The 27520-nt window shown below is 40.1% G+C and overlaps 1 protein-coding gene across 9 annotated transcripts in view; it reads right to left on the bottom strand.

Moving 5' to 3' along the window:
- Window positions 1-27520, bottom strand: part of chd9 (chromodomain helicase DNA binding protein 9) — a 261421-nt gene that overhangs the window by 42021 nt on the left and 191880 nt on the right. For all 9 annotated transcript variants that reach the window (XM_080186992.1, XM_080186995.1, XM_080186994.1 and 6 more), the window contains 7 exons: window positions 26004-26214; window positions 14538-14733; window positions 12374-12541; window positions 10921-11100; window positions 8923-9033; window positions 8589-8785; window positions 4381-4580 (listed from right to left, as the gene is read on the bottom strand). In XM_080186992.1, the coding sequence (XP_080043118.1) occupies window positions 4381-4580; window positions 8589-8785; window positions 8923-9033; window positions 10921-11100; window positions 12374-12541; window positions 14538-14733; window positions 26004-26214 (1263 nt within the window). The remainder of the gene's footprint in view (window positions 1-4380; window positions 4581-8588; window positions 8786-8922; window positions 9034-10920; window positions 11101-12373; window positions 12542-14537; window positions 14734-26003; window positions 26215-27520) is intronic.

Below are 27520 nucleotides of genomic sequence, written 5' to 3'. Positions count from 1 at the left end.
GTTCTGCTCAAGACCGCAAGGAACTACAAAAGGTCATGAATGTAGCCCAATCCATCACGCAAACCAGCCTTCCATCCATTGACTCTGTCTACACTTCTCGCTGCCTTGGCAAAGCAGCCAGCATAACTAAGGAACCCACACACCCCAGGCATTCTCTTTTCCATCTTCCGTCGGGAAAAAGATACAAAAGTCTGATGTCATGTATCAACTGACTCAAGAGCAGCTTCTTCCCTGCTGCCGTCAACTTTTGAATGGACTTACCTTGCATTAAGTTGATCATTTTCTACACCGTAGCTATGACTGTAACACTACATTCTGCATTCTTTTGTTTCCTTCTCTATGAACGGAATGTTTTGTCCCGAAAGCGTGCAAGAAGCAATACTTTTCACTATACACTCATACACGTGACAATAATAAATCAAATAAATCATAATTTGCACTTGAATTTGATCTTCCAAAATGCATCACCTTATATTTTTGAAAATTACCGTAGGCTTCAATTTTTTTCCAATGACCATGCAAGTCAATGACTGAGAATGGCATCTTCTCATTTTCTATCATTTTCACTGGAACTCTTCCAAAACTTTCCACTCCACAGTTTGGCTTCTCGACATGTCAAACCTTATAGATGCTTCGTTGCTGATGTGACACCATGGGTATTTGTGTCTTTGGCAGTGTCTGATTGTCGACTTGCTGGAAACTAGTATTTCTGACATCAAGGTCTCTTGGTCATCTTTGAATAATCTTAGTCTTCTGTCACAATACTAGATTGTTTTGTTCCATAAAGTGGCTACATCAACTACCATGCTGGGCTGAAATATTTACTGGACTCAGGATTTAATTTGCCCCACTTTGGTGTGTACATACAAATTTACATTTCTAGTGTTGATGCAACAATCCAGAGATTTTCATGGGCCCATTCCAATATAGACTTCTCAAGAACAAGGCAATGGCTGGTCTCTGTCCTGATACCACATTTGGTCTTGGACATCATCCTCAGGACGGGTTTGTCCTCCTTTCATTCTCATGCCAATTTTCCACCAACACTAAAGTCTCTCGTCGCAGCACAGTTATTTGATGAACTAGCAAAACATTTTGGCTTTGAACCTGAAAGCAGCTTTGTACTTCATTTTGCAGGAAGACCCATTTCTGTTTGTCACTGCCATGCCACGTGGTCTGCTCTGTGTGTCTCAAACTCTTGTGCATCTTCTTTGTAACAGCCTGTAGTGCCTGCTTGATCACATGCGCTGGTTATTAATATAAGGCAAACAAATAAAACATGTACTGTTAGGATGAAAAACTGAGGCCCACAACTAATGCACAATGTGCATTACTTGTGTACATGTGAGTGTGAACACGTGTGTGTACATGTTTGCTTGTGTGCATGGAGAGTCAACTTACATATCGGGGCCAAGAGAAGGGATTGAGTTACACACTTAGTGCCTTATACACTATGATCGACAACACTTATCAACCATCTCAAAAATGTCACTCAACATAAAATTACTCCTAATTTTTCCTGGTTATCATCAAGCAGGTACACGTGAAGCTGTTTGCAACCAGGCCTGATAGTTGCTCTTGGGAAGGCCAAGTGGAAATGACAGTCAACACTGATATTCAAACTCAGCTCCCAGATCATTATATAGCTCATGCTCTTCACCAAAATATCCTGTGGAATATTTTGATAGATCAACACTGCAGTTGTACCAGCATCACAAACATTTCAAAAGGAGTGCAAGGAAAGGTTGTCACATTGACAGTCAGGTAACTCAGAGCTCCATGTAAAACCCAGCTACATCACTGGCCTTTAACTGCCTACCTAGGAAGGAGCAAAAAAAAACCAAACTTGATTCATTCAGATTCTAATGAGGTACAATTTTGTAAAAACTAATCTATGTTAAACATGGGCAAAGTTAAATTAATTTGCTTCTGTTTTTGTGCATACGAGTATCACATCAGAAATTCACTGCTGCCTAAGAAAATATACAGTACTTTCACAATAATTGATGAACTGAGGTTATGAATGGTAGATTAATCATAGGATGAGTTAATCTGCAGTTTGCTATGACATGCACACCACTGTTTAGGACTTTTTAAAAGAAAATACACTTGTGTAAGTATATTGATAGAACCTTATTGAATCCTGTTTAACATCACTTTCCTGTTATCAAGGGGAGGCAATAGCCTAGTGGTATTATCGCTAGACTATTAATTCGGAAACTCAGCTAATGTTCTGGGAAACTGGATTTGAACCTCGCCATGGCAGATGGTCAAATTTGAATTCAATTTTAAAAAACATCTGAAATTAAGAATTTACTGATAACCATTAAACCATTGTCGATTGTCAGAAAAATCCATCTGATTCGCTAGTGTCCTCCAGGGAAGGAAATCAGCCGTCCTTACCCGCTTTGGCCTACATGTGACTCCAGAGCCACAGCAATGTGGTTGACTTTCAACTGCCCTCTGAACAAGAGCAATGAGAAATGAGCAATAAATGCTGGCCAGCCAGTGATGCCCAAATCCCACAAATAAATCAATCCATCGTTTTGCAACAATTTATATCTACGTATTGCCTTTAACATAACAAAATATTCATGCAGGCAGCACAGGGGATATTACTATGCAAAGCTACGCCAGGAGAAATATTAAAGATTTAAAGTTTATTTATTAGTGCCACAAGTAGACTGCAATGAAGTTACTGTGAAAATCCACACTTTAGCATGGTCAATACACCTAGCCAACACATCTTTGGGATTGTGGGGGGAGGCCCATGCAGACATGGGAAGAATGTGCAAATTCCACACAGGCAGCAGTGCCACAGTTGGCATCATGGTGGTGCAGTGGTTATCACTGCTGCTTTACAGCTCCAGATTTCCGGCTTGGGTCACTATCTGTACAAAGTTTGCACGTTCTCCCCATGTCTGCGTGGGTGTCCTCCGGGTGCTCCAGTTTCCTCCCACAGTCCAGAGATGTGCGGGTTAGGTACATTAGGCCATGCTAAATTACCCCTTAGTGTTCCGGGAGGTGTAGATTAGAGAGATTAATGGGGTAAATATGTGGGGGATAGGACCTAAGTGGGATTGTTGTCGGTGCAGACTTGATGGGCAGAATAGCCTCCTTCTGTACAGTAAGGTTTTATGATCAAATCCATGGTCTTGATCAACAATTAACATGAGACGTAAAGACCACCCAAGAAATAATTAAGATGGACCACCAGGAGGACATACCTATACTGAAAGTCTCCTGTATTTTCAACTATCACAGATCTCTAAGGTTAAATACAAATATGTCTACAATATTCACAGACGCCATTTCTTCTGTCATTATCTGGCATGTTTGCCCCAGTTCTGCTCATCAGACTCTTACAATTTAGCTTTGTCCTTACAGTGTGCTTATATTGCTCGAGGCAGGGATGCGATAGTATATCCTGTTAGATTTGGAAGTTATATTGATTGACGGTCAGAACGAGACAGGTACACACATACACCAAGTAGATGCTATATGATTCTGGTGTATCAATCACGACACCAAGGCATTATTCATTGTAACAATGGATACTTTGAGAAATGCAATGGACAGTTATTTATCTACCAGCAGATACTTATATAAGTATATAAAGTCAAAGATAACCATTGTATCTTGTCCTTATTTCGATTGCTTCTCTAACAAAATTTAATTAGTAGCTTTTAACTCCAGCCAGTGTGCCAGAGTGGCATTTTCTGCTGACCTGGAGATATCTGAAGGGATACAATATGTGTTGTAAAGCTTCCAATGTATACCCAAGCAGAAGGTAGCTGCTTGTGGGGCTTCACAGTTGTTGTAGTATAACTGTAACTGCTATAAAAGTAGCCATTTTTGGTAAAAAGTCAGATTTTAAAAGAACTTCATTTCTAAACTGCCTAAAACTTTTCATCCTACAGAAGTACTGAAAATCCCATGCTCTCTTCACACTTTAAAAGACTGAAGACCAGGGAGCAGTGCTGCACAAATGCAACGAGGTACTCATGTTGGTGCTCTGCCTTCTCTTGTTGTCCTTTGTACGGTCCCAAAAACAGCTTCAATGATACAAATCCAAGGCCAGACAATACACTGTTGGTATGTGTTGCTAGTCAGACCTCAGTCTTTTTGCATAAGCTATATGAAATCCTTGTTAGAGTAATGTACACTGTTAATTCATATACAATTTTACAATTACATTCCTTTTGCAATCAATGCTTCATATACAATATTTGAAAGTTAAGCTGAACCTGTTGATCTTGCTTGAAGGTACGAATCAATTAAATATTATGGCTGGCACAAGGATTGCAAAATTATAATGCAAATTTCTAAAAGTGTTATGGCACTGAGATCAACGAAAAAGTCAGCTGGCAAGACTGTTACCCAGATGGTTTTGCAGTTCCTTCGTCTGTCCATCCTCTGTTGGGGTAATGAGGTCCCAGATAAAACTCTTTATCTTTTCATCCCCTCTGTAGTGAGCAAGGCAGTATACCAAGAGCGCACGACAGATTGTCTCCACGTCCTGTTCCACTAGCCGTCTCTTAAACCGCCCATGTGACAGAATGTCTTTCCAGCGGTCCCACCTGGAACACAGTGAAAGCCAATGAAAAAGGGCTGAATTTTTTTTTAATTAAACCCACCAGCTGACCACAGATCAACAAACATGCTTTACATGGCTTTCACTTTGTAATTCCCACTAATGTTGAAAGTCACAATTCCTCAATGACATGGGACGAGTGAAGGCATTTGTTTATTAGTCCGAGTGCACGATCAAATGAGAAATTTCTGGCACATAGCAGGGAAAGGATTCTTGGAAAATGCAGAAAAGCATCCTTATTTTGATTCAACTGCCCAAAAACAGAACTTTGGTGTCATTATTATTTGCTTGGTGAAGACTACCATGGAATATTCTCAGAGAGTAATTTAAGGTTTGATTTTTACACAAAAGAAGTGAAGCTGAGCGAGGCCTTGTGTATCGGTTGATGTATGGCATTTAGAATAGAATGAAAATATCATAAATATTTGCCCATGTTGAAGGAGCTAAGTTGGGAGAGGACTAATTTCATTATTTCATTAAGGGGGCAAAGGATATTGAAAATATGGAACTTTACACAGGAGATTTAGACAGAGTGCACGGAAGTGAGGTGGCAACAGACAAAAATAAAAAGGGATGGAAGGTGGTGAGGTGAAGAAAGAGCAGCATCCGAGAGCGTGGCGAAAAACTGCAGCAGGCGACGGTGCAGAGGGACCTCGGGGTCCTTGTGCATGAGTCGCAAAAACCCAGCCTGCAGGTGCAGCAGGTGGTCAGGAAGGCGAATGGGATGCTGGCCTTCATAGCGAGGGGGATTGAATATAAAAGTAGGGAGGTCTTGCTGCAGCTGTATAGGGCACTGGTGAGGCCGCAGCTGGAGTACTGTGTGCAGTTTTGGGCGCCGCACCTGCGCAAGGATATTTTGGCCTTGGAGGGAGTGCAGAGGAGGTTTACTAGGCTGATACCGGAGTTGAGGGGGTTGAGCTATGAGGAGAGGCTGAATAAACTAGGCTTGTACTCGTTAGAGTTTAGAAGAATGAGGGGAGATCTCATTGAGACGTATAAGATGATGAATGGGATGGATAGGATAGAGGTGGAGAGGCTCTTCCCACTCAGAAAGGACAGTAGGACTAGGGGGCACAGCCTCAAGATAAAGGGGGGGCGGTTCAGAACGGAGTTGAGGAGGAACTTCTTCACTCAAAGGGTGGTGAATCTCTGGAATTCTCTGCCCGTTGAAGTGGTGGAGGCTGCCTCGCTAAATATTTTTAAGACGCGGGTTGATGGGTTTTTGATAAGAGAGGGGATTAAGGGTTATGGGGAGAGGGCGGGAAAGTGGAACTGAGCCACGACAGATCAGCCATGATCTTATTGAATGGCGGGGCAGGCTCGAAGGGCCAGATGGCCTACTCCTGCTCCTATTTCTTATGTTCTTATGTTCTTATGTTAAGATGGCATGTTAACAAATGGGAGGAAGTATTTCTCCCACAAACCTCATTCTGGTTGTTAGACTGAGTGAGCAAATAGCAGTCTGTGGGCCATAAATAATACACTGGCTCCAGAAATCAGGCACACATACCCCACAAAACTCAGTGCTTATGTTGTGCGTTTGCTGGGTTTTCGGATTCGGAATTTCCTGGTTCACAAAGGGCTGTTTGTGGCATTGTTACCACATTGGTCGGTAAATTCTAAATTATAAACCAAGCTGCCGTTAGCAGCAGCATGAAATGTAAAAATAAAAAGATAATGGCAGCATGGATTAAACAAACCATTCAAAATAGATCCATGGAATTTCTGTCTGCTTTTAATAGTTGTTTTTTCCCATCACCTTCGAAGTAAGTTGCTGGTGAGGCAAGCAAATATGAAGGAGTTGAATGTTTTTTGCTCAAAATGGTGACACATCACTTAACCAACAAAGAAACCTCCAGCTGCTAATGATGATTAAGCATTTCATCACTGATAATGTAGGCGAAGGTGATTTTTAAACAAAAGGCACATCATTTCAAAGCGCTTCATCTCTGCCAGGCTGGCAATGGACTGCGACTAGGTTATCAGAAATAAATTTCCATTCTGTGCTAGATTCACGTTCAAAGGAAAAGTTTGGCTACCTACATTAGTCCACAGAATCTAGTCACATATGCAAAGTACACATCATGCTTTCACCCGACTGGTTCAAGCAACATTGATAAAAACACAGAGCAAAACTGAAAGGGAGATCAAATCTGAAAATGAATGAATAGGAAGCAGGTATGAGCATCACCAATGACAAAAAACCCCCCCAGCAATTATCTCGTAATAAAGCTAGCAAGCGAGGAAACATGGGGACACGTGAAAAAGAAAATATAGACTGAGCCCTAGCAAACTAAAAATGCTATCATGCTCTTCAGCTAGATGTCAACTCTGGCAAGGTTATGCATGACTCATTCCATATTCATAACTTTATCTTTTTTAGGGAGGCTGGGGTTGGGTTCTGTCTCCTATGTCACTTTTCATCCATTTACCGCGAGTGCTTTAACTTCTGCTCTAAGTTCTTTCTTTCTTTCTCCTTCACGCCTCAATGGGGCAGAAAGCCCTCGGACAGGTCAGTGAGGGATATTTCATCCATTGCACTATGGGTGCAATCCTCCCATCTTGCTGTGCTAATTTTTTTAGCGTGGCGGGCTGGGAGAATCGCACGTTGCCCGCTTAGTGGGATTCCCGCAAGCGCTTGTGCCGTGCTTGCGACTCCCAGTCCTGGATTTCCAGCAGTGTCTGCGCAGTGCCGGAAATTGGCTGCGAGCTGGGGTAGCGGGCCCAGGACTGCATTCTCTGGGCCTGCCAGCTTCTCCCAAGCAGCCAGGAGTGGAGTATTCACTCCAGCTGGATTCAGACTTGCTCTCCACTTTCTGGGAATTAGCAGTCTGAAGTTGCTGAAATGAAGAGGGTAATCAGGACCCCCCAGGTGGTCAGGTAGCAGGGAAGAGGGTGGTGTACCTTGGCAGTGCCAGGCTGTGCCCTCTGGCACTGTCCAAAGGGCAAAGTGCCTACACCCAGGGGGAACCTTGGCACAGTCCACTGGGCATGGGGCAGTGGGGGTGAGTCAGTCAAGGAGGTCTGATTGGGAGGAGGTGGGCTGTGCCAGGACGGGAGGGTGTTCGGGGCTAGCCCATGAATGGACGGGGGTCCTGGGCTGGCCAGTGATCGAACTGGCCAACAAATAGGCAGACTGACAGTTGAGAGCCGCTGCGCATGCACAAAGGCCTGATAATTTCAGCCTCTCCAGCGTGAATGGGCCCTGCCCCCTGAAATGTAACAATATTCACGCTGCTGGCCTCTGCAGCGCACAGAGTCAGGGAGATTCTACTGTGAACCTCCACCGAAAAAACCAGCGTGATTTACTCCAGTTCTCCGCGAACTCGACACTTAGAACTTTTTGGGAGAATACTGGCCCATGAAACTGATAGTTCTCATCTACAATATTCCCTGACCAAACCACAATTCATCTCCAATTATCCTGACCACGAGCATGGTTTGCTACTCGTTGGTGGCCTCAGGAAACACTTCTTTGGTAAATATACTGTACTTTATCTTCTGTCCTTATACAACAAGCAACACCACAGGAGATCTGTTAATCTATTGTATATTTACCTGAAAAGTATTTAACAGTTTATGATTTATATTACCTTGATTGAATGATGTGTTAACGTCTTCACACTTTCAATCATTAGAAACTGTTGGTTATTTTAAAAACAATGAATTTGCAGCCGTACATGATTCCTGTTATGATATGATCTATTCTCTGACTCACCTTTATCAACGCCATAGGAAATTTGCTAGTCTATAAAAAATAAGGCAATCTTAGTTTTTTTTTAAGTACTGAAACAATTAGTAGATATAAGAGAAATTATGAATTCTTATGGAACAAAATGCGTAAATGAAGTCGTTCAAACTATTATGTTTTGTCACGCAAATCTATTCAGAGACACTCAAAGCACCCAAAATATTGCTTGATGATAATACAAGTAATCTACATCTAAGACATGGTTTCCTGATTGTTGCAGAAATTTTTGAAGATATTTTATACCCATAAATTAGCAGGTTCTTCTCAATTCTGAAGCACTCCGTTCTGCCATACGCATGACATCGGTCATATGGTCTCCGTAGTTTAGGTCGATCCTCCCCATCACTCTCTGCCTCTGATAATTCCGCCAATTCATCCTTTGCAGCATTGTACGGTCTGGTTTGTTTCCTTACTCTTGGAGTGTCAATAACTAAACTGTTCTGCAAAGAGAATTATCAAAAAAGAAAAATTTACTTCCTTGGCAGGTCATTGCGGAAGAAAACTTTGAATCTTACTCAGTGGTCACATTGTGAAATACTCAATACACATGAACGCTAGACTGAAACCAGTGACTTACCCTTCCGTGTATGGCTTCAAGATCGATTTCTGCCTTCTTTGCCCATTTCTGCCAGAAGTTGGGATCATCCAAAGCAATGTCACTTCTGTTCCCTGATGCAACAAAACTTGCCTGAAATAGTTAAAAGAATTCTTGATGGTGTGTGACACACTATTCAAAAACTGTTACAAAAGAAAAGTGTCATCTTTAAACTTGGAACCTACAGCACAAAAGGCCAAGTTATGGTTCTAACTCCTGAATGAGCTAATAGTTAAAAGAGTTCTCAGATCCAATTTTAAACATTTTTCTCTCAAAAGATGCTGTCAAGAAAATCCAATTTATTGAAACTTTGATTAAAATTTAACAAATTTCATTCATTAAAACTGGAATTTGACCTATTCTTGAGAAAGCTCAACTGGAGTTTCGATTCTAGCAGAACATGACCCTGATGTAAAAATTAGGAAATGGTCCCTATCTCAGATGTTCAAGTTCCATCCCTTCATGGGCCACAGATGAACACTGTAATTGAAGTACGAAACAGTAAGTTAATTAAAATTACTAAAAATAATAAGGATTTCATTGAAGATGTTACTTCTCTCACATTAGAAGGTACTAGAACTATACCAGAGCCGTCCACTTTTCTTCAATCAATCTTGCCTCATGTAACAAAGCTACTGTTAACCACCTGACTGCCTTGAGCTCATTTTGCAAAATGTGGCACACAGAAAACACCTCCGACCCTATTAGGTTCAATGAGGCAGCAGTTTCTTTCAACTCATTAGGCCTACAACATTCAGATAGGCCAACTCAGCAAACTAAGAAAGGACTGGATAAAAATAAGCATGCAAACAGAATCCCACTAACAGGGATACTAGAAACAGGGCTGCTGAGACTCATGAACTGCACAGACATGCAATGCAGACTGTGGTTTAAGAACAATTGAGTTATAGTGAATTACGTAAATACCACATTTTAAAATTTAGAACTATTGATCAATGGGTACACATTTTACAAATTAGATTATAGTAATATAATTTAGATAAAGCAATGAAAAGACGAACAGCTGAAGAGCAGTTATAAATTTACATTATAATGTTGGAAACTTCATCTATCTTTTCATTAAAAATCCTCCATTTGCGCTCACTGAGTATTCACAAAGTCTTAGTTGCTGTTGTCACTCTTGTTTCACTCCCCCCATTGTGGATATAATTTATCAATTACAGAATGACAAGTTGACACAGGTAATTTCCATTAGAGATGTAGATATAGGAACTTTTATAATTACTCATATTAACTTGTCATACTGCAACGGCATAAATGGCCGTGGGTGAGAAACAGGCTGCAAAGCTGGGGTGGGGGTGGGAGGTGGCGGCGGCGGCCAAAAGAGACGGCAAGGCAGGATGTGCACGCAACATAGTCGGTGTGGCGAGAGCGGGGACAGTGCTGTAGTGAGGAAAAGACCAGGCTTCCAGGAATTGGTTGGAGGAGGTAAAAAGGATGAAGAAGCAACAAACAGATCAGAAAGAGCAACAAAAGAGAATATGGACCACACGTGCTGACTTACTGTGTGTGTTAATGCTATATGCAGAAAAATCTAAACATAGCAATTGGTGTATTTTTAATTCTAGGGTAAAAATACCCGTTTAGTATTCTTTCCCATACAAGATGTATGGCATTTCACTAAAAAGGTATATAACCATAGAATTTCAATGTGGCTTTCATAAATGCAGAGTTCCATTTGATTTTATCAAAACCAATTGCAAGATGTATGAAAATCTGAACTATTTTACCATTCATTTACTAAGACGCTGAGAAAATACCACAGAAATACAAAGGATAATCTTGGTCATCCCTCATAAAACCATCACTTATTTGCGCCTTGCCCTTGTAAGGTTATCAAGACCAGTGCCCTATCCCTGCTTGAGGTCAGTTTCATTTTCACAGTAGCTTTTGCCCGTACACAGTGTGACAGCAATGTAATTCTGTCGGATGACGTTGCCCGACACTGATTTAGGTTACCTTTGCAAACGTTGAACCTCTCCCTTCAGATTCAATGGTAATGGTTTTTGTGCGTCGCATGAGAATCTGATCTATGTCTTCCTCACAAAATTTAGAACCCTCGTCTTCTTCATCCATTATTGCACCATAGGCACCTCGGCGAAGCAGATCTTCAATTTCTTTCTTGGACATTTGCTGCATCTACATAAATTATAGATTTTTAAAAAGATTTACCCTTTTAGAAAAAGGCATTTTAAAAAAATGGCAATCGAATGAAGTGCTGATGGTCATCCTGATTCTTCCCAAAATGTGTGATTAAAGATCAAGCTGAACGTACTAACTCGAAGTTTAGATCTGATCCACTGGTATTACACAGGTCAATGTTCAGGTTATTCTGAAACAGTATTTTCACAGTTATGAAAGAGAAATGCACCATATTAGGCCACAAGATCTATTTTCAAACTGATTCCTTCTCAATCCGTCATTTTTGAAAAAGGCTGCCAATATCCAAGCTCTCATATTCCCATCCTCTATGCTGGTGCCTCCCTCCCCTCCTCCTTATGGCCTGAGGGTTCTCAATCCCAATCACTATTCCAATAACTTCATCCAGAAATGGGCATTTTTGTACATCTGGGGCCAACAAGCTGAGTTTAGTTCTTTTGACAGAATTGCCACGTGATGCTCACCATCTCGGCCCTTAGATGAATTATGGGCAGGCTGGGTGAAGCTGCAACAGCTGCCCAAGCACCCACAGAAATAGCAGGAAGAGAAAATGCTTTCTCAGGGGATGGAGGGAAAACTGGGGGCAAAAAGAGTTTATTTTTGAAAAAGAACAGTTTTATACATGGGGCCAGCCAGATGGAATGGAATTGTTTCATTTGGTCCTGTAGATTATGTTTCAGTGGAACAGTGGGGGGAAAAAAAATCTTCAATTAAAACAAAACCAATGGAAACAAAAGGACAGCTCATCTAACTTAATTAGAAAACTGTTTTGAATATTCTCAAAATGAAAAGACGAACAGTAAAAATTGACCATTTTCTCAAAGTCAAGAAATACCTAGAGTTGGAGAGTCATAATAGCACATTTGGCCCATTGGGTTCATACTAGCTCCCTGAAGAGCAATCCAAACAAACCCTGCAAATTTATTTTGCTCGAGAGTCCATCCAATTTTCTTTCGAAATTACTCATCATCACTGCTTCCAACATCTTTATAGGCAGAGTGTGCCAGGTCATTACCAGTTGTTGCTTAAAAACGTTCTTCCTCATATTATCCTCTCTATCTTCTACCCAAAAGGCTAAGATCTGTGTCCTCTAGTTCTTGCACAATTAGCAAATTTCTACCTTATCTACACAAGTCATAATCTTGCACATCTCTGCATAACTGATGGCCACTCATTGCACTGCTAATAGTTCAGGATATCATGTAATGTAATGTTTTACATAGAGGATAAAAACAATACGTTCACAACATACCCCGCCAACACTGTTTTCCCGTCCATTCATACTCTGCAGCACAGCTTTGTCGAGACCCAATTTCAGGCTCGCTTTGTCAAACATCTCCCGTTCGTACGAGTTCCGAGTTATTAGCCTGTAAACTTTCACAGCTTTGTTTTGACCAATCCTGTGACATCGAGCTTGAGCCTTCAAAAAGAACAGCCATTTACAAGTGTGACAGCATTTCACAGATTTTAAACATTAAGCCATGAAATGAGAACTCAACACATATTTTATCAAATCAGCATGCCAGACAACTATTTCCACTTTTTTGATACAAAATACCTTATCCACAGGACAAATTCATCAATAGCTTCCATGGAAGGAAAACAAGTCCTTGACTAGATAATCAAGATATAGTGTTATTTTGCAAAATTGCTTTCAAGTAAAATTTATATTCAACTTGATACTGCTTTTGCTTTGTATAACTCTAAACACAGAGGCATCTTTTGTGGACCTGTTCTTATGTTTGACCTTAGTTATTTGACTTAGAGAGTTAATACAACCAAGTCAAGATTAGCACATGTGCGTATGTAAATGGTACAGTGGCAGCAGGGTGGAAACCTTTGCTATTTTTTCTGTTCCTAAATGTAGTTAATAATAGCATTTCACTGATTTCAGCAGGGGCATCAATCAAATCACCATAGTGGCACAGTGCTTAACATTGTTGCCTCACAGTGCCAGGGACCTGGATTCAATTTGGCTTCAGGTGACTTCCCGTGTCTGTGTGGGTTTCCGCCAGGTGCTCTGGTTTCCTCCCATACTCTAAAAATGTGCGGATTAGGTTGACTAGCCATGCTAAATTGACCCTTGTTATCAGAGGGATTAGCAGGGTAAATAAGTGGGATTAAGGGGATAGGGCATGGGTGGAATTGTTGTTGGTGTAGGTTCTTTCTGCACCAATAGATTCTATGATTCTGTGCATCCTAAATGGTGGAATTTCTGCTCCTTCATATTCTCTCAAAAGGAATTTAATTGACGGTGACATCATTTTAACCTTATTGGTCACACATTCTGATTAATTTAAACATCATCCAGTGTGGTTTGACAAGGTTTAAAACTATGATGATATAGCACTCTTCAGAAGTCAGGGCAGGGGCGGGAGTTGCATGAATTTGGTTTGCATTCCTTGAAATCCTTAGGAAGTTGAGGGTGATACAATTAAGTTGTTTAAAATGACTAAGGCATTTGATAGGGTAGAATCAGGGAAACTATCTTCTTCTTGCTGCAAATCCAGAACAAGGAGACCATCTCAAAATTAGAGCCAGGCTACTTTGCAATGAAATCAGGAAGCACATATTCACAAAGAATGGTCAGTCTGGAACTCCCTCTCCCAAAAGGCACCTCAATACTTTTGTTATAGTATATGGGATATAAAGTAAAGATAGGTTTATAGAACCAAAATACAAGTCAGCCTTGATCTGACTGAATGGCAGTACAGACTTGAGGGGATGAATGACCTACACCCATCAGTTTCAGTAAAGCCTATTGGGATTCAAGTGGCTTCAGACCTTCTTCAGATGCATATCACAAAGGCCTTGCACGTGATTGAATTGCATCTGGAATTCAGCTGCCAGCACTGGATGACTAAGTATTTCAGGGAAGAGGGAATCAATCCTGTAAATTGCGCATTTTGATTTCTAACAATGCCCTGAAGCAGAATTTGCAACCTAACAAACTGCTGTTTCTCACAAACCCTCAGTTTTACTCACTAAATCATTTGCTTTGTCCTCCCAATATTGTTTCAGTGCTTGTTGGTCATCTAATTACAATACAGAGACCCAAAGGCTTCTCCCATTTCACTAAATTGTGGATATAGATTGTAGATTGAAAACATCAAAGATAGCAAGTATTCCAGCTCCTAAAAACTATAAAACTGGGTAGTGGAACCTATTAACACACATCATATTACTTGGATAAAAACAGATTCTTCTTAAGCATGTGGAGGCTTTAATTGGATTTTTTGGGAATATATATGGATTAACAAACTTTCCTCTAATACTATTTTGTAATGTTTTACAGACCTAGGCAAGAAAAAGTTAACTTTTTTGAGAAAAACTAACAAAACACAAGCCTATTTCTAATGGGGCTTGATTACCAAACTTATCTACATTTGAAGTTTGTTTTTTCATTTTTGTATTACCTGAAGGTCATTCTGCGGATTCCAGTCTGAATCAAAAATTATACAAGTATCTGCTGCAGTTAGGTTGATGCCTAAACCACCAGCTCTTGTGCACAGTAGGAACACAAAGCGGTCAGAATCAGGCTTGCTAAATCGGTCAATTGCTGCTTGTCGCAAGTTACCCCGAACTCTCCCATCAATACGCTCATATGGGTACCTGTATATAAAACGAAGTAAAATAAAATAAAAATCATTCATGTGATTTTCACTTAGTTCAGGATAAAGATCTTTTCTTCCATAGATTCCATACCTGGTTTCCGTCTTTGCAAAACTTTGCACTGCACTACCTTATGTCTTATTAACTCTACAGTACTAAACATAACACAAAATTGTCAACAGGGACACCAAAAGTTTACCATTTAAATCACTGATATAGTTCTTTGTTGACCAAAATCATCAACTATATCTAATGGCCACCATGATGGTAGAATGTTGCAAAGATCAAGTATCCAATTCTTTGATCAGGAAAACAGACCTCTATACATAGACACTCAAATGTGTCTACAGCTCCATCCATACTCAATCACCTATGAAATCTTGATTGTTTGAAGAAAATTGGTGCAGCAATATGATTTTTTTGAAACACTAGAAACCTGCTGCATTTTATGGTGGAATGCTGGTATTCCATGGTATTACATACATGGCTATAGTTGGAATCCCAATTAGGTAATGTCCATTTATAACAATGTTTCAGTTGGTAAAACTGCCACAGAGTCAGAAGGTTGAGAGTTCAGACCCACTCCGGAGTCTTGAGTACAAAATTTAGGTTGACACTCCAGTGCTTTACTGAGGGAGTGCCATCTTTCAAATGGGATGTTAAGCTGAGTTTGTCCAATGGATATTAAGGGATTTCATGGCACTAAAGTGAAGAGCCAGGGATGGACACGATGTTCCCTCTAATTTCTGTTTGAACATGGCTGGCTTGTTGAACTGTGCGGCTCCATTAAAATTGACGGGTAGCCAAGCATGCACAAAACTTAAAAACAGCACCTCAATGCTCCCTACACAGCACATTCCTGATTACTGAGGGACCATTCACCTGGGCAGCTTAGAGGAAACAAGGCCAGTGACTTCTCCCATGACCTGGTCAATATTTATTCCTCAACCAGTACTCAAAAACAGATAATCTGGCCATTCTCGTATCACTGTTTATGGGACTGTACTATGTGCGGCTGGCATTCACACTTCTTGCACTTCAAAAAAAGAACATCTTTGGCTGGAAAGTACTTTGAAATGAAAGGCACTGCATAAATGCAAGCCTTCCATTTTATGACCCTTGCTTGAGTGAATGCTCTGTAAACACAGAGTGAATAGTGATGCTTAAATTCTCGGTAGAAGTAAAAAAAAGTATCCAAGTGATGCAAGGAGAACAAATATCTTGAAGACTCCTTAAACACATCTTAATGTAGCAATGGAGTTGCACCCCCCCCTTAGGAAGACTCATATATTGGCCACGATTTTTCCATCCGCTTCCGCTACTTTTCTAGTGGGTCCAGCTGGGAGATGCTGTCCTGCAGCCCTGAACAGGGATTTGCGCTGGGAACACACGCGCATCTCCCAGAGTCTGAGAGCAGTCACCGGCCAGACCACGCTGCAAACCGGTGAGAAGTCAGGTAAGTCAATTTAAATCTGTGTTTAATCTATTTTAAATATGTAGATTTGTTAATTATTGGGATCTAAATCTCCCACCCCAGCAGGAGGACTTCATTTCAGTAGGTTTAGATTTGCTCCCCCGTTCAGGGAGCTAGTGGAAGACCCTGCCGGAATGAAGAGGGGGAGGCAATTGGGGGCCCTGTGCATGGGTATCTTGGCAGTGCCAGCCTGTGCTCCTCGACATTGCCCAAGGGGCAAAGTGCCCATGCTCAGGGGGCACCCGGGCACTACCCAGACACCAGGCATTGCCAAGGGGTGTGGAGCTTATTGTGGGCGGGGCCTAGGTACAATTGGTGGGGGTGGGGGGATCCCATGGCCACTCTGCATTGGGATCGTTCTTGAATGGAGGGAGGGCAGCAATTGGGGCGGGCCGAGGGAGGGGGTCTGTCGGGGAAATCGCCACTGCTGGGAAGTGAGCCCTGGGAATCAGGGCGCTCCAGGACGGGACGGGATGGGCGGGGGTGTGAGGGTCAAGGCTGGCCCAGGAATTGTTGTGGGGGCTGCAAACGGGCCGTGGGGGGTGGGCTGGAGGGGCATCACTGCGGGGATGCGATTGGGACTTTGATAGTTTGGGGCCACTGCGCATGCGCAGAGCTCCAGAACTGGCAAACTCCGATGCGAATAGGCCCCATCTGCCCAGGTTTTTAATGAGATTCACGACTGGGACCTCTTCAGTAAACAGAATGCAGTAATTCAGATGAGAGGCTGAACTGTCAGAATTGTCGCAATCTAGAACAGTTTTCCCACCAATTCAGCACTGTTGGGAGAATCACCCCCACTATTTCTATTCTTTGTAGTCAAATCCCAAACTTGTGTAAAAATTTTAGCATCAGAACAAATTGGAAAAACACCAGCACTGAAGCAAATCTGCAGCGTGAACATGTCTGTAAAGGCAGTCACCAAATGAATTGGGTCCCTCTTAAACCTTAAAATTAAGGTTTAAGAAGTTGGTTCTGATGGAGTACTGTTATACAGCAAGAGGTTTGACAGCATAATACCAGATTCTGTATATAATCTAAAACTGACTGCGCATCTGCTTCAAATCGGTAAGATGTTTACAATCACATTAATGCAGCAGATTATACAACAATATACTGCATACATCATTCAGTCGCCAGTCAAAATTCCATATGTTTTATAATTTAACTCCTAGTAACCTAACCTAAGACGTGAAATAAATAGAAAATAGCAGTGTCCCACAGAATAAAATACGTACAGAATCCAATTTTACTAAACAAGTCCTTTCTGTAAACAGAGGGCATAGAGGAACTCAGCTAAATATTCTTCATTAATCCTACCCAGCAGTTTGCTTCTGAATATTGAGTTTTTTTTTAAGCTTAAGCTAAGCACCACCCCTCACCCCCAAAAGTACGGAACACATACACATCCAAACAGACTGCTATAGGTCAGCAAATAATTAAAGTGAGTTGGTTTAGCCTCTAATTTACATATATGAAATTATATTGATTTGCAGACTTTTAAAATGTAATTGGGAGAAATTAAATATAAGAAAATGCATATTTGTGTTGCATGTGTTTTCACCTGTTGAGGGCTGCGATTAGAAATCGTGGTAATTGCGGCTCTCCCTTTATTTACTGCTCTGATTTATCACTCTATAATTATCTTAAACAAGACAAGGCCAAGCTACAATTAATCATTTATTTCTTGCTGATTAAGAAGCCCATCATAACAGTGCTCAGATACAAATTTAATTTCCAATAACTGCACATTTCTCATGACTTTAAGTACCAAAGCAAATTGATTACAAGCTGGCCTGCCTTGCAATCAGAGAAGTGACATTTGTACATTAATTATTTTTGCACAGAATGGTTATATTCAAATTATTTCAGGGAATGGTATATTCAAATTCAAACTATTAATTTTCACAAGCTCGTATGCACGCAGTTCTGGCAAGTATCATACCTATTTAGATAAAGATTTTCGTGCCTTTTTCATCATACATCTGAACATTTACTAATTTTACTTAGCCTGATTTAACTTTTCCACGTCTGACTTCCAAGATAGGCAGCCCGTTTCGTACTTACCTTCAAGACCTCAGGGGCTAGTCCCCAATTGTTGTGCACTCACCCCCAATGAAACGTTTGGGTAAGCTAATTTTAAAACATAATTTTATACTGTGATATTTTAACATTAATTTTTAAATGTTTCTTTTCGATGAGACAAAACAAGCAAGTTGACCATCTGTGAACTTTTGTCATCGTCCACCTTTCTCTTCCCCTATGCTCCAAAATCAGTAAGAATCTGAAGGGACCTTCTCTCCTAGCTTCAGAAAAGATTGCACTTAGCACACTCACAGACTACTAATTGTTGAATGATATTTTGTCATGTGAGCTTAACACATTAGACAGTTGCTGCCAGAAAATCAACTGAATTGATTACTGGGGAGGGGGGAGCCAAACCGTATAAACGCAGTGCTGCATTTCCCAATACAGTTTTCTGAACCTACACTGCAAGATACAATTGGACTGAAGTATACTACTGTCTAAAGATCAGGCCAGGCTCTTCTTAGAGCAGGTTAAATTCTGTACAAACAGTACACATATAGAAAGTGCTCATATAGAAAGTGCCAGTATCATGACTGACATGCACTCCATTCCTAATTAAACTGCTGTATTTGAAACATCACAATTTAGTGTTTTGTTGGACAGTAATGCTAATACATAACATTTGAACACAAAATTAAATGCGCATGTTGATTTGCATAATGATAGCTGCCCCCTGCATGGATACAACTGTAAATTCAGAACCCCCAAGTACCAGCAAGTAAATTTTGACTTGATTTATTATTGTCACATGTATTACTATACAGTGAAAAGTATTGTTTCTTAGGTGTTATAGAAGCAAAGCATACCGTTCACAGAGAAGAAGAGTGCAGAATGTAGTGTTATAGTTATAGCTTGGCTGTAGAGAAAGATCAACTTAATGCGAGGTAGGTCCATTCAAAAGTCTGATGGTAGCAGAGAGGAAGTTGGTTGTTAGGTGATCTCAGACGTTTGTATCTTTTTCTCAACGGAAGAAGGTGGAAGAGAACATGTTTGGGGTGCATTAATTGGGTCCTTAATTATGCTGGCTGCATTGCTAAGGCAACAGGAAGTATAGACAGAATCAATGGACAGGAGGCTGGTTTGCATGATGGATTGGGCTACATTCACGACCATTTGTAGTTTTGTAGTAATGGAATAAACTGAAGAAGCTTCTTACACATTACTTGCCATTATTTTGGAATTGAAGCTCTTTTGTTCTTCACTTTTATAAATAATGTGTGACACTGAGATGAAAGGTTTCTAACAGAGGGAGCAGATAACAATGGACATAAACTTCTGAGAAACAAATAAGGCAGATGAACAAACCAAGAGGACAGCAGTGATAGCAAGGGGAGAAATAAAGACTCGGCTGAAAGGAAAAAGAAACATAAGGAATTGAGATTCTAGCAGCTAGTCAGCAGGAAAAATGTGCAAACTGTTGCAGGATTTTAGTGAATGGTGCAGCTCACATCTAACCCGATCAAAAAATGCAAATAATCAGGAACATAGTAAACTTCAAGTTATTGGCACCCTTCAATATTAATCCCAAATAAACAAACACAAATAACCAATAAAACAGGGGAGAAGGTGCTCTGTGCACTGCACCTCACTGTTTCTAAAGGAACTAATCATGTATAAATCCAGTTCAGATCTTTTCTTCTTCAGAAACAAAGATGAAAGGTCAAGGCCCACAACTCAAGATAACATCAATATTAAAAGTACAATGTCTGTGTCAAGTCACAAGTCATGATGCCTTTTTCCCAAATAATCTGAGGTTTTAAGCACAAAGAGAAAGTTGAGCCCATGCATGTATTAAAATTGCAGCACAAGGCAATTCAACAACAATCCATGTTAATAAATTAGTTTTCTCCACCCATCTTTTATTTGGCTGGAGGAACAAACCCTGACATATGCTTAAAACTTTTCTTTGTCACAAACAAAAAGCAGCCAGTCAGACAGTTGTGTGAAGACAGAAACACAGAGCCATGCTATGTTAAATCTGTCATATCACAACGCAACTCCAAATTAACACTCGGGGAAAATTTTCTTTTGTTTCAGAACCGAAAGATACAGCACTGGTAATCTGCCAATAAACACCATCCATTTTTATTCACAGTGGAGTCTAATTTCTGAATTTTAAAGTTTGTTTATTAGTCACAAGTAAGGCTTACATTAACACGTCAATGAAGTTACTGTGAAATTTCCCTAGTCGCCACAGTCCTGTGCGCCTGTTTGGGTCAATGTATCTAACCAACACATCTTTCAGGCTGTGGGAGGAAACCAGAGCACCTGGAGGAAACCCATGTAGACATGGGGAGAACGTGCAAACTCCACACAGACAGTGACCCAAGCTGGGAATCGAACCTGGGTTCCTGGTGCTGTGAGGCAGCAGTGCTAACCACTGAGGTAACTAAAATGGTTAGAATACCTGCAATTAATCTCTTTTTGACATGGTCACCACAAAAATCGCAACATAAACAATACACAAACATCTAAACATCCTGCGCTAAGGGGCAATGAGGTTCAAAAAATGTGCGTTCTTTGGATTTGCTTGGTTTTCAGATTTACAGATAACAGGATTCTCGACCTGTACCTGTCTTTGCAGACCTTACCATGCTGAAGGAGGAGCACTGCAGCTGGCCCTGTCAACACAGAATTAACTGGGGAAAAAAAAATCAATAAATTGACATGCAAACTTGCATAAGGTTAAATCTCATGGGATCTAGGGTGAAGTAGCCAATTAGCTTGATGACAGAAGAGTGTGGTTGTTTTTCAAACTGGAAGCCCGTGACCAGCAGTGTACCTCAGGGATCGGTGCTAGGTCCACTGTTATTTGTCACTTATATTAATGATTTGGATGAGAATTTAGAGGCTTGGTTATTGAGTTTGCAGATGACACCAAGATTGGTGGCATAATGGACAGTGAAGAAAGTTATCTAGGACTGCAATGGGATCTTGATCAATTATTTAGACAAATGCAGGGGATGCATTTTGGTAGACTGAACCAGGGTAGGACTTACTCAGTTCATGGTAAGGCATTGGGGAGAGAACAAAAAGATCTAAGGATACAGCTTCATAGCTCCTTGGAAGTGGAGTCACAGGTGGACGGGTTGGTGAAGGCGGCATTCCACATGCTTGGCTTCATTGGTCAGAACAATGAATACAGGAGTTGGGACGTCTTGTTGAAGTTGTACAAGACATTAATAAGGCCACATTTAGAATACTGTGTGCAGTTCTGGTCACCCTATTTTAGAAAGGATATTAAATAGAAAGAGTGCAGAAAAGATTTCCTAGGATGCTACCAGAATTTGATGGTTTGAATTACAAGGAGAGACTGGATAGACTGGGACTTTTTTCTTTGGAGCATAGGAGGCTTAGGGATGATCTGATAGAGGTCTATAAAATAATAAGGGGCGTTGATCAGATAGATTATCAACATCCATTCCCAAAGATAGGAGAGTCTAAAACTAGGTTTAAGGTGAGAGCAGAGAGTAGATCCAGAGGGGCAATTTTTTCACACGGAGGGCAGTGAGTGTCTGGAACGAGCTGCCAGAGATAGTAGTGGAGATGGGTACAATTTTGTCTTTTAAAAAGCATTTAGACAGTTATATGGGTAAGATGGAGACAGGGGGATATGGGCCAAATGCGGGCAATTGGGACTTGGGTAAAAATTGGGCGGCACGGACAAGTTGGGCCGAAGGGCCTCTTTCCATGCTGTAAACCTCTATGACTCTAAACTTCATGAGGATTCCAGATGATTGCTCATCAGATTGCAGCAATTAAGACTTTACACAAGAAAAGAGCACAAGCTGGATAATTCTTTGGAAGTGTGTGAATAAACAAAATGTGTTATGTACTGGCTGCAAGGCAATAAAAATGCACAGCAATTAAAAAAGCTTGGTGCCCATGTATCCATAAAAGATTAAAGTTTATTTGGTATAGCCCCTTCTTGATTATTATCCTGGTTCATTATTTTGCTCAAATCATCTTTCACAACTAAAAATAATTATTTGGACAAAGGGCAATGGAAATAGGAGTTGGTAATTCAGCCCTATCACCCATTTAAATAACTGCTCACAAAAAATACACTTATGTTTTGCCACTGAGCATTTTTACTGTTTAACTCAACCACATGACAATGTTGATACTGTTGTTCTCAAGGTTGGGAAAATGTTGCTAACTGATTACTCTCCAGTAACAATGTGAGCTGCAGCAAGTGACATCACAAGACCTTGTTGTATTCATAGCTCTGAAAACATAGTGTGATGCAGTCATATCTATGATGCCATGCCATTGGGAGAGCTTTGATGAATGACACTTCTAAATAATTAGCTTTACTGCAATCTCAGGAACCATTATCTAAGAGCCAACAGGAGTCATATTCTGCAGTTTCCAAGTTGTTGGATTACAGGTTTGGAAAACCAGTAAGTCTTCATGTGTGTGAAATTGCAGTTATGGTCATAAAGAATGCATTTATACTTCCATTACACTAAATGCACAATTAATTTCTCATGTAAAAAGCAGTTAAAAAAAGTTAATATTCCTATTCAGCTACATTTCAACAAGTTCTTTTAGAAATCTCCTCTTTTCACAAACAAACCTCATGTACTATTCTCCAGCTAAGAGGGTGGGTACGAATCATACTGTTCACACAAGCCATAGATATGCCATTCCAGATATCCACCTTAAGGAACGTACAAAGGCATAGGGAGTAATGCTCTAAGCTTCTAAATTTCTCCACAAAAGTTGACAGAGGTGGGCAACTAATCAAATTAGGAAATTATATGTTCAAACCTGTGCTGCACCAACTTGTGACATCAGCTCAGTACGCTGATTTGTAAAACATGATATGATATTCCTTTCCTTGGCTGAGGTTTGACTGTACTGCATGTTAATCAAGAAAAACAGAAAGCCAACTCAAGCTGACAGAATCCATGAACAGACAACAGTTCAGAAAGAATATGGCATATGAAGGTGAAGATCTACACTAAGTGCAGTGTGACATGGGTAACCCATAACTTCAGCTGTGGGGATATCAAACAATTGATTTTATGAAGAGGAAAAAGAATCCACAGACAAACAACAGCAGGTGAAATCTGGCTGTTGAGACTGAATACCATATTTTCCATACTGAAGGAAAATGAAGATAGCAATCATTATTAGATTGTTCTCAATGTTCCAGGCATGCGACTGCCATTACAATGGCACATTTGGTCTGTGTTAATGCTATTGATGCAAACAGAAGTCAGTTTACAACAATGGTGGGTTTAGAAAATACTGAAGACGATTGAGTGCTGAATCTGTGAAATTTATTTTCTAGGAATGTTCGCCCTCAAGCAAGTTGATTTTTGACCTTTCTTTTGTGCATTTTCCTGCATTTTGAAGTTTACTACAATTTTGGCTTTCAAGCCAAAACTTCTGGCTGGGTTAAAATATTTAAAATATTACTCTGATGTAACAGGAAAAAATAAATAGGCTACTGCTCTGTGTTAAATTAGTGAAATGCAAAATGTCAAGTGAAGGTATCTTATTTTCATATGTTATCACCCAAAGTAATTTCATAAAAATCGTAATCATAAGAACCATAAGAACTAGGTGCAGGAGTTGGCAATTCAGCACCTTGAGCCTACTCCACCATATAATTCGATTATGGCTGATCTCATCCTGGCCTCAACGTTACTTACCTGTCCATTAACCATAGCCCTTCAAACACTTACTAATTAAAAGAATGCCCACCCAAATATGCGCCACTCTCTGGGGTAGTAACTTCCACAGACACATGACCCTTTGAGAGAAATAATTTCTCTGTTTTAAATCTGCTACCCCTTATCCTGGAACTTGTTTGAGATCGCTCCACAAGAGGAAACATCCTCTCCATGTCTACTTTATCAATCCTCTTATCATCCTGTACACCCCAGTTAGATCTTCCCTCATTCTTCTAAATTCCAAGGAGTACAAGTCTAAACTGCCCAATCTCTCTTCATAATCAAACCCCTCATCTCTGGGAACAATCTAGTGAACTCCTCTGAACTGCTTCCAATGCAACCACATCCCTCCTCAAGTAAGGAGGCCAAAACTGAGCACAATATTTTAAGTGCTGTCTCACTAATGCTTTGTGCAATATTGATAACACTTCACTGGTTTTATATTCCTTTAGCAACAAATGCCAAGAATTCCATTTCCCTTCCTTATTACCTGCTGCACCTGCATACATGTTTTCTGCGATCCATGCATGAGAACACTCAGATTCCTCTGCAATGAAGCACTACAAAATAATAACTTACTTTTGCATTTTTCCAGAAAAATGGATAACCTCACTTATCTACATTAAACTCCATCCATCACATTTTACCCCATTCACTTAATCCATGCACATGTATATTTCTTATTTCATTTTTGCAGTTTACAATCCCACCTATTGTCATCTGCAAATGTGGCTATGGTACTCACTACCCCTGCATCCAAGTCATTAATATAGATTGTAAATAGTTGGGGCCTGAGGACCCGGAGGCACTTCATTAGTTATATGTTGCCAACCTAATTTCTAGGCTACTTTGCACTTTTAACACCAAAGTTTAAAAAGTGCATAAGAATATGGTTTGCAGCAATAGGTGAGGAACTGAATTTTGCACCTGACAATGCTTCCAGAAACAAGCTTACAATCTATTAAACTCTCCGTGTAACTCCTGCTACTTCACTGTAGATATTAACTGCTCTAATATGGAGGGTGAAACAAAAACCTCAATGCTGCATATGCAAACAAACTGAGAACAACTCATGTTGCTGGAAATTAGTGGGCTGTAATTCACACACAAACAAACCAGTGATCATACTCGTTAATGTCAATTTCATTTGAATATTGGGAAGTCAGTGTAATTTGTCTAAATGAAGCAAAACTCAAATCACTAACTCCACAACCTATTCTACTTCCAAATCCTGGTGTTCTTCCAGAACAGTGCCAGGAATGCACAGTAGATCAAATCGTCCACATCTTGAGATTATTCCAGCCAACATTTTTTTTCGCAAGTGTAGTTACAGTTGTTATGTAGACAAGGACTTGCAAACATCAATGAGTTAAATGAGCAATTCATTGATTTTCATAGTGCTGGTTGAGGAATAAATGCTAGCCAAGACAGTGGGAGAACTTCTGGTCTTTCCAATTTGTGTCATGGTATCTTTAACATTCATCTGAACAGGATGGTGGAATCTCACTTGACTGTCTCAACTACATAAATATTTTAAATATTTTGTCTAAATAAAGATTAGCAATATTTAAATTTGCACTAAACAGTTCAATTAACATCAGTACATCAAATGTAATATTTACAGAACAACCTGTTGCATGTTTGAATGCATTTTTGATGCAAAATCCTTTGATTTAACTTAGCCCATAACATCCCTGCGACATTGTCCACAGGTAATTGGTAGAGAAAGCTATTTCGTAAATTAGATGTCATTGATAGGAAGAAAATTCAGCAAAGCAACCCATATAGCAATCTGGTGGCCACAGCTGGTGACTATATTCAGACAGTTGAAAAATAAATCTGTACTGGAAATATTGCCAGGGGTGAGATCAAAATCTGAAACTAGTAGAAAGGTATTTTTGCACAGGAAATTTCACATGGAAAAATTTAAACCTTGCGCTTAAGGTATGTAAAATACAACATTATAGTGTTATGAAAAAAATGCAGTTTCTTAATTTGAGAGATTGGGACATCATAATCTGTACCTCTTTTGAATAAGATAGTCCTCAAGTATGTCAAGGCAGCGCACCATCTGGGAGAAGATAAGAACTTTGTGACCACCAGCTTTCATCTTTGGGAGCAGCTTGTCAATTAAGACTAGTTTACCAGATGACTGAATCATTGCTTGTAGATGAAAGGCTGGAGCAACTGGATTGTGCATTTCTCTGAACTCTCCTAGAATCTTTTCTTCAGCACCTAGTACCAAAGAGAACATGTGTCATCCTGGATCTATAATTCTTTGGTCACATTGTTCGATAAATAATCTGCATCAAATTTGCTTCAAACAAACCAAAGTTACTTTATAAGATACAATACCATTGTACAGATGCCAAAGGATGACAGAAAGTGGCATCTGAAGACACAATGTTTAAATATTAAACTGCAACATCATTATTGTTTGTAGGCTACAGATTATAAGGATACAACCAACACAACTAAGATAGCACATTAAAACACCAAACAAAACTATTTTATATTAAAGAGAGAAATAATACCTAAATTTTGAGAATTCACAATTAACAGGAACTTGAAACAGAAATCCCTAATTTTCATTGGAGTAAGCACACTGGTTTGACGGAAAGCAACCAGCACCAACATAACAGGATAAGTCAGTCTTTCCATACTGCAATTTCTATGTTGTTAAGAAACAATGTCAAGTAAACCTGCTTATTTGTGTGGGGCATTTAGGCAACCAAGTGTTAAGAGCGAATGTATGCAGCATGTCACATACAATGTATTTACAAACATTAAGGCTCAAGCACTAAGTTCTTGGCTTTTAAAATTAAAGTGGCAAATTTGGTTTTATGAATATTGGCATTGTATTGAATTAGTACCAATTTTCTTTTAATCCAAACATTGCTTAATCAACAGCCAGAATTTAAATTACCCTCCAAAGTTTAGTAAAGCATCTGGCAATCTGGATATTTATTTCACCATGGTGGATTAGGGACTAGCTAGTGAAGAAGTTTCAAGCTTATTTATTATTGTCACAAACAGGCTTACATTAACACTGCAATGAAGTTAGTGTGAAAACCCCCTAGTCGCCACACTTTGGTGCTTGTTTGGGTACACTGAGGGATAATTTAGCATGGCCAACCTGCACATCTTTTAGACTGCAGGAGGAAACCGGATCACCGTGAGAAACCCCACACAGCCATAAGGAGAACGTGCAGACTCCACACAGACAGTGACTCAAGCCGGGAATCAAACCCTGATCTCTGCCACTGAGAGACAGTAGTGCTAACCACTGCGCTATTGTATTGCTCTTACGTGCAATGAGCAATATAGATGCAAAATTATAGTTGCTGAATAAATATTGCCACTTCAAATTTGGACAAAGCTTAAGATTCTATCACAGCTGGTTTAATTTGGGTACACATATTACTGTGGGAAGATTAAAACTAATGGAGTCTAGTTGTTGAGAAAAACATGAATTGCAACTTCACTGTGTTAAATAATGTGTTTAACTTGAAGTCAAATTTGAGCCTTTAGAGGAAAATAG

The sequence above is a fragment of the Carcharhinus amblyrhynchos genome, chromosome 4 (assembly GCF_965287045.1).
Source record: "Carcharhinus amblyrhynchos chromosome 4, sCarAmb.v2.hapA, whole genome shotgun sequence".
NCBI classification, from domain to species: domain Eukaryota; kingdom Metazoa; phylum Chordata; class Chondrichthyes; order Carcharhiniformes; family Carcharhinidae; genus Carcharhinus; species Carcharhinus amblyrhynchos.
Note: the sequence above shows the minus strand (reverse complement) of the source record. Positions and strands in the feature narration are given on the sequence as shown.